Source organism: Coloeus monedula, assembly GCF_965178545.1.
Source record: "Coloeus monedula genome assembly, chromosome: 28".
Classification (NCBI taxonomy): domain Eukaryota; kingdom Metazoa; phylum Chordata; class Aves; order Passeriformes; family Corvidae; genus Coloeus; species Coloeus monedula.
The window spans coordinates 1,919,603-1,931,608 of NC_138808.1; the positions used below are offsets into that span (position 1 = coordinate 1,919,603).

At 52.6% G+C, this 12,006-nt stretch overlaps 1 protein-coding gene across 1 annotated transcript in view; it reads right to left on the bottom strand.

The window, feature by feature from the left end:
• Positions 1-11,036, bottom strand: part of LOXL2 (lysyl oxidase like 2) — a gene marked incomplete at both ends in the record, with an annotated part of 42,401 nt that extends 31,365 nt beyond the window's left edge. Inside the window, 2 exons of the mRNA XM_082298288.1 lie at positions 8,571-8,746; positions 10,685-11,036. Coding sequence (XP_082154414.1) covers positions 8,571-8,746; positions 10,685-11,036 — 528 coding nt within the window. The remainder of the gene's footprint in view (positions 1-8,570; positions 8,747-10,684) is intronic.
• Between the last annotated feature and the right edge of the window lie 970 nt (positions 11,037-12,006).

Here is a 12,006-nt window from a genome sequence, read left to right on the forward strand (position 1 = left end):
GGAGGTTTTGTTACATTGGGGCTGTTCGATAATGAAAATCCAGGCAGGAATAGTTTATCCTCCAGCTGGGCTGATGGTGAAAACAGATTCCAGAGAAAAACTGGGAGCAAACAACACCTAATGGATAAAGCAGATTCCCCAAATCCCCCTCTCCGTGCTCAATGGACACGTGGAGAGCCTTCCCACAACCAGGAAAACTCTGGGAGCAAGAGGGAGCTGGGGTTACACCATGCCTCGTTCTGGGGAGGCAGAGATGTGATGGAGAGGGATTTGGGATAAGGGAGGGAGGGACAGGAGGGGGGGAATGGTTTGGAGTAGGAAGAGGGCACGGTGAGATGGGACATTGGGAAGAAATCCTTCCCTGGGAGGGTGGGCTGGAATTCCCAGAGGAGCTGTGGCTGCTCCTGGATCCCTGGAAGTGCCCAAGACCAGGTTGGAGCAACCTGGGATAGCGGGAGGTGGCACTGGATGGGATTTAAATCCCTTCCCACCCAACCCATTCCATGATTCCACGATCTCAGCTGGGACTGCCAGCATCCTACAGCACAAATCAGTACAGAAATGAGGGAAAAATGTGTGAAACTCTTCCGTGCTGGGCCGTATTTCCTCTATCCCAATCCTTTCCCTGCCAAGAGCCACATCCAGGGCCCGCAGAGCTGCTCCTCTCCAGCCGGGACACAAACCCCTGGCAGAGGCTCCGAGCTCCGTTACGAAACCGGGGGCTCGGAGCCTCGGCCGTCGGGGCCAGCCCAGAGGAAAGGGTTTGTTTTTGAGCCCTCACAAAAGGATTCCTGGCTTGGAAAAGTTTTCACATGAGCCTCAGCTGCTTTTGTTTCCACCCTCTGAACCAAACCCTCTGAACTTCCCCACAGCTCCGGGTCCGACGGCAAAATCCCCCCCAACTTTTGTAATATTCGCCTGCGCCGTTCGCCCCGGGCTTTGTGCTGGCAGGGGATGGCCAGGATGGTTTCTCTGGGGCCTTCTCCGTGCCCAAACCCAGCCGTTCCCTTTCCTTTTGGAGGATGCTCAGGAATCCATCCAGGGACAGGATCCTATTCCTAGAAATCCCAGGCTGCAGACGCTGCCCTGGTGCTGAATCACCCTGGAGTTTGGATTTCTCTCTGCTCTGTCCCTGGATAATCCATTGTCATCTCAATCCTGCTTTAAGAGCCCCACGATCCTCTCAAACTCCTCTTTCCTTCCCTAAGCCTGGCCTAACCCACTGCCCCTTAAATAAAACCTATTCGGATCATCCTTTCTCACTCCCAACAGAGCTCCAGGATTTCTCTGCTTCCAAACCTTGGGAATGAAGGGTGAAACTTGGACAAGAAATTGATTTTTTTTCCTCCTATCCACAACTCAACACAAAAATCTTCCCACAGGGGCTTTGTCCATCCCAGGGGCACCTTAAAAACCTTCACTTCCATTAAAATCTCAGCCACCAAAGGAAAATGACTCTTTTTAAAGCTTTCCCTCCACATCCATCGGAATGGGTGGGATCTGTTTGGGTTTAAACATCTGGAGCTGAGCCTCTGAGTCACCCCAAGGTCCCGGCTGTAAAATAAACACGGGAGGATGGGACAAAGCCGGGGGGTGGGACAGTGGCCCCTGGGGACAGCAGCCAGGCTGGGGCTGCCAGACCAGAGCAGCACAAAAGGGTCGGGGAGCAGAGTCAGGCTTAGGGGCCAGGAACAAACCCAGTGCAGATTAGGGCTGACAAAGCCTGGCTCAGCTGGGAAAGGCTCCAGGAGCCTCCTGATTGCCCGGGCAGAGTGAGGGGACAGCGCTGGGAAAGGCTGGGGACACCAGCGAGGGAGCAGAGCAGGAGCAGTGGAGCCTGGAGAGGCTTTGGCACGGGGCAGGCTCAGCTTAGGGCAGGCTCAGCTTAGGGCAGGACATGGCTCTGTCCTGGCAGCAGCAGGGCTGGGGGGGTTCCTGATGGGCACAGCTTTGTCAGACCCTGTCTCCTTTCTGCTGAGCTGCCTCAAAGTGTCTGCGTCAGGCACTGAAAGTGGGGAAAATTTATTGCCAAGGCACAGCAAGGTCAGGAACACCGAATTAATTAAATGAAATCTCTGCTAAAGACCTCCAAGCTCGTTAAGCCCAACCTCTGACTGATCAGCACCTTCTCACCCAGACCATCCCACTCCGTCCTGAGGACAAGTTCAATATTTGAAGAGCAGAATGGTCTTTAAGGGCCCTTCCAACCCAAACCCTTCCCTGATTCCCTGATTCCCACACCCTGATGTGCCACAAACGGCCACAAAGCGGCCACTGAGGCAAATCATCGCTCTCCCTTTGAATTCACAGCACCAAAACTCGGGGGTTACCCCCATATCAGCTCCATGAACATTCCCCTGACATCAGGAGGTGCTGAAGACCCTCCCAGGCCCACAGAGCAGCAGAATTTGTGCTGCCCTTGGGCTTTGGGTTAGAGAATTAAACATTCACAGCGAGGCGAAACTCAAACCCTGTTGTCACTGATTTTTGAACTTTTACATTTCTCCAATCCTGCGCTGCCTGCTGGGTCACTCTGAGGTTTCCTGTGGCCTCTCAGCTGCTGCTCTCTCGTGCTGGTCACACATAACAAACCCTCGCTAGGTTTGCTCTCCAAGGACACCTCCATTGTCCCAGCCCCCAAAATGTGTGAACTAAAAGCCTCTGAAGAGGAGAGGCAAACTTGGGGTAATTACATCATTAACGGAGGTTAGAATTGGAGAATTAACCCTGATATGCAAATAGGTCAAACTTATAAAAGGCTGAGGAACCCGGAGTCCATCTTGGGTGGAGCCTTTGGCCTGCCCAGGGTGAACCTTTGAAGGCCCCGCAAATCAATCCCTGCTTTTATTCTCTGACTCTCGTCTGGCCTCTGTTTTCAGGAGCCACATCGAGGCATCATCACAACAAACAGGCGAGGAAAGCCTTTCTAATTAAACACCGAGTGCTGCAGGACACAGAGATGAGGTGGGGGGCACCTGTGTGACAAATCTCCATGGTGGGGACGGAGATTCCACTGATTTTCATGGCAAAAAGCTGGAAAAGAGGGAGATTTACCTGGGGACAAACCACAACCTCATCCCCCTTCCCTCCCTGCACCTTCCAGCTCAGTTCAGCCTCATCCAAAGCCTGGTTTGACTGCGAGCTCCTGAACAGGGCCTGGCAGAGCCTCTCCCCGCTCGTTAAAAACCTGGAATTAGCAGAATCACCGAATGCTTCGTGTTGGAAGGGACCTTAAAGCTCACCTCATCCCACCCCTGGGACACCTTCCCCTATCCCAGGTGGTTCCAAACCCCATCCAACCTGGCCTTGGACGCTTCCGGGGATGGCTCAACCCACTTTTAACCCGGCACAACCAAAGCCTTTGAGCCTCTTGGGCTTTGAAGTGAGATTTTTGTGCCTCCCAAGTACCCAGAGGGGAAACGAAGGCCAGAAATAGCAGCAGGGCCTGGCGTGCTGAGCCAGACCTGTCTGGCCACCGTCTGGCCAAAGCCCTGGGCTGGCCTCAGGTACCAGAGCTATTTGTGAGCCTCTAAAAGCTGCAGAAATTCAATATATTTAGAGCCTGGCCTATTTGAAGGCTGTGTGGGCGCACGCAGAGGAAGGAGTTTGACAGCAAATATTTTGTTAAGGATGTTTTGGGGCGTGCGTTAAATCAGATCCCGCTGGGGCGTTGATTTCGGGAATCAATTAAGGTAGGAATCGGGTCACTGGGGCCTTTAAATCACTGGAGGAGCTGGGAAAGCAGCTGCAGGTGGGTCTGGACTGAGTTTGGATAGCACAGAGTGACTGCAGGAGCTGTTGGAAAAGCAGGGATGGCATTCCCAGCTTTGGGAACACACAGGGAATCGCTCGGATTTCTGAGCTCCTGACACCCAGCAAAGGCTCTGCACCTCCGTCAACCTCCAAGGAATCCTCTGAAAGCTGCAGTGGGGGTGGAAAGCAGCAAAAAAGATGGAATTTGAACAAGGGAGGGGTGGATTTCTGGTGCTGCCGGGAGGATTAACCCCTTCCTGCCTGTCTCCCCCCCCGTCCTTATCACTCACCCTCCCCCCAAACACTTCCCTGTGCCCATCGCAGGAGCAGAGGTCAAGCACTGCCCATTCCCAGCAGGAAAAAGGATGGAAAAGCTCCGGGATGGGAAGAGGTGTGACCTAACCCTCCAAACACGAGCTGTGATGGGAAGAGATCTGTCTGAGCACATCCATATGGAATGGCCGGGTGATTTATGGCCATGGAAAACGTCATCCTATCCCTCTGACCCGCGGCTTTTCCAAAGCGGGAAGCGGAGCTGTGCACGGCGGCCAAGGAAAATAAACTCGGCTCAGGGGTTATCGAGCTGCTCCTGAAGGAGTGGGGGCTCCTCGAGAGGCAGAGCTGAGCCAGACTGGGGCAAAATGCCACCGAGCAGGGCCCTGGCACCGTGGGGTCACGGCTGCTTTTCCACCCCCTGATTTTCTGTGGGAAACATTCCCAGCCCCAGGGAATTTGCACCAAAGGGGCTTTAAGATTTTGTAAATGATGACCAAAAGCTGAGAGAATTGGGATTGCTCAGAAGCTTTGGGGTGACCTCATTGTGGCCTTCCAGTGCCTGAAGGAGCTGAGAGAAAGATGGAGAGGGATTTGGGACAAGGGCTGGAGGGACAGGACACAGGGAATGGCTTCCCACTGCCAGAGGGCAGGGATGGATGGGATATTGGGAAGGAATTCCTGGCTGGGAGGGGCTGGGATGGAATTCCCAGAGCAGCTGTGGCTGCCCCTGGATCCCTGGAAGTGCCCAAGGCCACGCTCAAGGATCAGAACCTTTTCCCAATATTCAACTAAACCTCCCCTGGCCCAGCTCCAGCCGCTCCCTGGGATCACCCGCCCAGCATCAGCCCTCGCTCCTGTTCCCAGCAAACAGATCCGTTTGGGAATCACAAGCAGGGTGGGAATGCAGCTTGGGAAGGTGGAATCCGACAGCCAAGCTCGATGCAGCACCTCCAGCCAGGCCTATTTTAGTAAAGCCTGGTTTGAGCAGCGGAGGGAGCACGGACCGGAATCTCTCCCTGGGAATTCCGGTGGGATCGCTCCGGCTTTGCTCTGTCAGTGCGGAAGCTGATGGAGAGTCCTGACCACAGCAGGGCTCCGAGGAAATTCCAGCCCCCTCACCCCTCATTCCAAAGAGAAAACATCACTTGGACAAGCCCTGGGCTCCAGGCTGAGGAACCCAGGGGCTCCCAAGCCCCCGATGAACGCGAGGAATGACTGCAGCATTCCCAGGCGCGTTGGGAAGGGCAAAGACTTCCAAACTCGCCTTCACAGGAGGCTTTGGACCCCCCTGGTGTGGATTTGTGAGCCCCTGAATCACCCTGCTCCTCGTTTCTGGCTCCAGCTGTGCCCCACTGGCTGCTGAGGGGATAAAGCAGAGAGAAGAGAAGGAAAACTCACAGGAGGAAGGAGCCGAAACATTTGACAGCCACTTGTGACTGCAAGGAGCTCCCGCGATGGCATCCCAAACATTCCAGCTCCTCACCTCCAGCCTTAATCCTGCTGCAAGGGAACCAGCAGGGAAGGAGCCCTTCAGCTCCAGGGATTTTATAGGGAGAGGGGGGAAAGCAGCTGGAATTTGCAGAGTGGAAGCAGCGGTGTGGTGGGAGGGTTCCTGAAATTCGGGGAGAAACAGAACCCCGGAGTGGTTTGGGTGGGAAAGGAGCTTGAAATCATCCTGTGCCACCCCCCCCTGCCATGGGCAGGGACAGCTCCCAGGGTGCTCCAGCCTGGTTTTGGGCACTTCCAGGGATCCAGGGGCAGCCACAGCTTCTCTGGGAAATCCGTCCCAGCCCCTCCCCACCCTCCCAGGGAAGGGTTTTTCCCCCAGTCTCTAATTTTCACCTGTTTTCTGTCAGGTTGAGGCAGGCAGGGACGAGCTGGGGGTGAGAGCAGCCCCTGCCCGGGAACTGCAGCACTTCCACCCCCCTCAGTGCAGCTCCTAAAAATAAATCCCCTTCTCCCTTTCGCATCCCTTTCTCCCGAGCGATCCCGCTGATGGATCCGGGCTTCTGCTCCGGGAATCGCTTCAGCCTCCTGATCCCTCTGAAGTTTCAGCACCCCCAGAGCAGCAGCTGAGCTCGTTCCCAATTATCCGACGTGCTCCGCTCATGCAGCCCCAGCGCTGAGCTCATGGAAAAGCAGAGCCCTCCAACGCTTCCATGATTCATTTCTGGAGCAGCTGGGAGTGAGGTGACCTCCGTCTAGACTAAACCAGTTTTTCTCCCAGGTGTTTTGAGGACTCTCTGTGGCTTCAGGGCTGCCAAAGCCACCCCTGGTGTTCCACGATCCCGCCTCATTCCCTGCGACACAACGGAGCCATTGATGGAGCGGCTCGGGATGATCCCTCCCGAGCCAGGGGAAGCGAGGTCAGGGCAAGGAAAGGAATTTAATCCCTCACGTCCTGTACCTGCAGCCCTTCCCTGGAACGCTGAGCGCTCATCCCGAGAGCCCGGATCCGCTCCAGCTCACGAACAAACCCAAGGATTCATCCCTGGGAACCACGCTGGGATGTGCAGCACATCCTGGATGTTCCCTGGCTGCTTAAAAGGAGCTGGAAAACGCTTACGGGGAGTGGGGGGGGCTCTTTCCATAAATTTTGGCCAAGAGCAGCCAGGGGATTCAGACAGGGAAAAATCCAAGAAAAGGGAGGCGCTGCCTGAGGCACCACAAACTTCCCAAGCTGAGGAGTTGAAGGGAAAAAAGCCTTTTTTTCCCCCCCTCTGAAGAGCTCATCCCAGCTCCCTTCCAGCCCAGCATTCCCTCATTCCTTTCTCCCGCAGAAATCCCACTGGGATGTGATCCGAGCCCTCCGGTTCTGCCTTTTCCCGGCTCTCCCCCTCAGCCTCCCGGTGGGACCGGGGACAGCCCCGAGCCTTCCCCACAGCAGCGAGCGGCCCACGGCTTCCCCTCCTCACCTCCAGCTCGAACCCCGCATTCCCACAAACATTCCATACTTTTATCCCGCTTTCTCCGTCACTGCTCCTCCAAAGTACGCCAAAATATCTTTAAATCTTTCCCTGTCAACCCAACCACGGCTGGAGGAATTATCCCACCCCAAATCCAGCCCTTCCTGCTGCCCCCGTTATCCCAGAGAGCTCCAACCCGGCCCCAGCATTAAAAGGGGAGAGAAAACTGCGGATTTTTGTCCTTTGGAATGGAAAAAAGGCTGGAAGTTCTGTGAGCACAGCGCACATTTTGTCTCTCTAAATTCATCCTCTGAAATGCCAAAAGAACGGCTTCCAGTTTTGAAAAGTGGATTGGGGAACTGGAAGAATTCGTAGCAAAAAAATAAATAAAATAAATCTCTGAGTGTTTCAAATTCTGATTCTTTCTCTGACATTCTGAAACTGGAACCTGAATTTTGCCTCTCCAGCCCAGCCAGGAGCAGCCAAGGGTTTGTTTTAACCACAGAGATGGGATAAACATGGGATAAACATGTGGGATAAACATGTGGGATAAACATGTGGGATAAATTGATAATGTGAAATGAATAATGTGAATAAATATGGGATAAATTGATAATATGGATAAATATATGGGATAAATATGAGATCAACTGATAATTTGGATAAATATGTGGGATAAATACGGGATAAACTGATAATATGGATAAATATGTGGGATAAATACGGGATCAACTGATAATTTGGATAAATATGTGGGATAAATACGGGATCAACTGAAAATGTGTTGAAGTCCCAGCCACCCCCATCCCCACAGGACTCTGGATAAGAGTTTTTACCCCGTTTACCTCAATTTGATTAATCAAGTGCACATTTTGTCTCTCAAAATTCATCCTTTGAAATATTAACAGAACAGCTTCCAGTTTTGAAAAATAGATTGAGGGACTGGAATAATTCATAGTAACAAAACCCAAAAAAACCCCTCAGACTGCTTCAAATTCTGATTCTTTCTCTGACATTCTGAAACTGGAACCTGAATTTTGCCTCTCCAGCCCAGCCAGGAGCAGCCAAGGGTTTGTTTTAACCACAGAGATGGGATAAACATGGGATAAACATGGGATAAACATGTGGGATAAACATGGGATAAACATGGGATAAACATGTGGGATAAACATGGGATAAACATGTGGGATAAATTGATAATGTGGAATAAATAATGTGAATAAATATGGGATAAATTGATAATATGGATGAATATATGGGATAAATATGGGATCAATTGGTATTATGGATAAATATATGGGATAAATATGAGATCAACTGATAATACGGATAAATATGTGGGATAAATACGAGATCAACTGATAATATGGATAAATATATGGGATAAATACGAGATCAACTGATATTATGGATAAATATGTGGGATAAAAACGGGATCAACTGATAATATGGATAAATATATGGGATAAATACGGGATCAACTGATAATATGGATAAATATATGGGAGAAATACGGGATCAACTGATAATACGGATAAATATATGGGATAAATACAGGATCAATTATAAATGTGTTGAAGTCCCAGCCACCCCCATCCCCACAAGACTCTGGATGAGAGTTTTTACCCCGTTTACCTCAATTTGATTAATCAGGGAGTTGTCAAACTTGAAGCCGGGGATCCTCTTCTCGCTGCACACCACTCCCACGTCCTCGGTGTGCTTGCAGTCGGTCACTCCCCAGCCGTTGGAGCCGCAGGCGGCCAGGCTGCTCTCCTTGCCCGTGCAGTGCACGTTGTCCAGCCAAATTTTCCCTGCAATGCCAAGAAAACACAACTCAGGCTCCACGAGGAGAAATCCGGGAGCTGTTTTCCAACCTAATCCCAAGAGTAAAACCCCCTTGGGACGCAAGCGCTGCCGGGATTTTCCGCAGGAATTCGTTTCCCTTGGCTGCCCCAGCGCTGTTCCAGCAGCCCCAGAGCTGCTCCCTAAAAAGCAGAGCGGGAAGAGCCCCCCCAGAGCCTGGATTTGGGACTCGAGGCCTTGGGATTTCCCTGGGAATGCCCCCTCCCACCGGGTTTGTTTTCTGATGTCACGGCCTCTTCCTCGCTTGGGAATCTCCTGCTCTGCCTGCGGAGCCAAAATCCACAAGTTTGGGAGCACATTCCAGGTTTGCGAGTTCAGTCGGTCACTGCTCAGGCTGCGCTCGCTCTTTGGTGGGACATTATAGGTGTGAGCACTCAAAAAGTCCTAAAAACCAGCCCAGCCAGCCCGTTCGGCCCTCCTGAGGGGAATTTTATCCCTGTGGGATGCTAGGATCCAGGAAGGGCAGGAAAAATCCTCTGGGGGACAACACTCAATCCCAAATCCCGGCAAATCCCTTGGGGTACCCGCTGTTACCCAGACACGCTGCTATTCCTGTGTCCTGTCTGAGTTTTCCCTCTCCACCTCGGTGGGTTTGGGAATTCACGGCTGTCACACCCAAATATCCTCCTTTCCAAGTGTTTGTCCTGCATGTGTTTGGGATTCAGGTGGGATTTCTCCCACATCCACCAGGTGCAAGTGAAAAGGGCAGGAAAGGAAAATGAAACACGGAAAAGCACATCTCCGGGACAAGGGGAGCGGTTTTAAGGTGGAAGAAGAGAAATTTAGATGGAATTTGGGAAGAAATTCCTCCCTGTGAGGGTGGGGAGGGGCTGGGATGGAATTCCCAGAGCAGCTGTGGCTGCCCCTGGATCCCTGGCAGTGCCCAAGGCCAGGCTGGAGCAGCCTGGGACAGTGGGAGGTGTCCCTGCTATGGCACAGGGGGAATTGGATGATTTCAAGCTCCCTTCCCACCCAAACCATTCCATGATTCCATTAGATAAAATTTGGGATGGGGCTGAACAGCTTTTCCTCACAGGAACAGCCTGAGGGCACCCAAAATGGTCATTCCTGTATAATCCAGTAACTGTTATTCCCACAGAATCCTGCAGAGGATGCGAAATGTCCAGACCCCTTTGGAGCCCCAGACCAGAACAACCCAACCCAAATCCAACCCCGGCGCAGCTCCGGCTTTCCCTGGACCCTGTCCCTGTCACAGAGGGACCGGAGCTGCCCCTGGGGAGGAGCAGATCCCAAAAAGTCTCCTCTCAGTCTCCTCTTTTCCAGGTGCCCTCAGCTGCTCCAAACCCTTCCCCATCCCTGGGTCCATCCTTTGGATGCTTCCCAATAATTCCACACTTTTTTTACCTCATGGATCCCAACTCTGCCTGGCCCAGCATGAGAGAGAAACACCCCAAACCCATCAATGAGACTGAAATTGGGGATTCCTGGGAGCTGGAGAGACCCCCCAGTGCCCTGGGATCCCAAACTGGTGCCCTCAGCTGCTCCAGACCCTTCCCCATCCTTGTGTCCATCCTTTGGATGCTCCCCAATAATTCCACACCTTTTTTACCTCACAGATCCCAAACCCACCCAGCCCAGCACAGGAAAGAAACCCCCCAACATCACCAATTAAATTGAGACCTCTGGGATTCCTGGGAGCTGGAAAGATCCCCCAGTGCCCTGGGATCCCAAACTGGTGCCCTCAGCTGCTCCAGACCCTTCCCCATCCCTGTGTCCATCCTTTGGATACTTTCCAGTACTTTACACCTTTTTTACCTCACGGATCCCAACGAGAGAGAAACCCCCTCACCACCATCAATGAGACCGAAATCAGGGATTATTTGGAGCTGGCAAGATCCCTCCACGCTGCTCTGGGATCCCCTCACCTTCTCCTTTGCCATACTTGGAGCTGGGCAGCCAGGACACGGCCTCCACGTAGCCCAGCTCCCGGCACACCACGTGGGCGGCGTGGATGGAGAAGTCGTCGTCGCACACGGTGCCCCACTCGCCGCCGTAGAACACCTCCACCCTGCCCTCGTTGTGCTTCCTCTTCTGCCCCGCCAGCCTCAGCTGGATTTTGGGGACGTTTGGGGCTCTCTGGGAGGGCTGGAACACTTGAGGGGCTGGCTCGGGGTAGCCGGGCAGGTACGGCCAGTGCTCGTACTGGGCGCAGCTCAGCGAGGAGAGGAGCAGCAGCAGCAGGCAGTGGTTGGAGGGAAAAACGTGGGATCTTCCCATTTTCAGAGCTCACCGTCCTCAGGGGCCGATGCAGGCGCTGCTGGCAGGGCCGTCCTGGAAAGAAGGAAATCAGAGTTTGAGTAAAGGTTGATATCAATGTGATCTCTCTTGGGAATTGAGAGGTTGTGTCCAACACCGCTGGAAAAACCGAACTCAGCTCGGGTGTTTCTTGTGGGGCGGATGAACAAAATGAAAAAAAAGACCCCAACATTTAAAAGTTTAGGTCGACTTGGCAAATTCAACCAAAAAATACATTTCCCCAGTAAAATTCTCCAGGTTGGAAGTTGTAGCAAGTGGTTTTCCTGTTTCTCCATAAATCCAGCAGGAAATCTTCATCCAAATCCTCCCAGGACAGAACTGAACTGGTTTTTTCCCCCCCAGCTCCTTCCCTAAAGAAGCCAAACCCGTCCCAAACGATGGAAAACCAGGAGGGTGGGGAAATACCACGAACAGCAGTGAGGGATTTATCCCAGAGTCTGGGCTCCCAGTGGGATAATGGATTTGTTTCTGCTCCTGCACGTCTGGTTCCATCTGTAGCAACTCAAAACATCACCGGACACTTGGCAGGAGCCTTGGATAATCCTGGAATAGCAGAAACTGTCTCCAATTATTGGTTGGAAGTCTGGACAGGGATTTATTGCCATCCAAAGGCTTAAATAAGGAGAATTTAAGGTAGGGACAGGCAACTTCTCCTGACTCATGAGAGGAATTTCATCCAGATCCTGTGAAATCCCACTCTTTCCCTGCTTCCCGCTCGCATCCCAGCACATGGAGTGGTCAAACAGGACATGTGGGGGGTGAGGATTCCATAGTTTCCGAGTGAAGCAATGCCAGAACTCAGTGGGACAAACCTCCCCAGAGCTCTGGAGCTCCGATATTTCCTGGCAGCCACCGGAGGGGAGGGAGAAGGGGGAAGGCTTGGCTCCAAAGCCAGGGGAGCCAGAAACTAAAACTCTCCAGAATTTTAGCT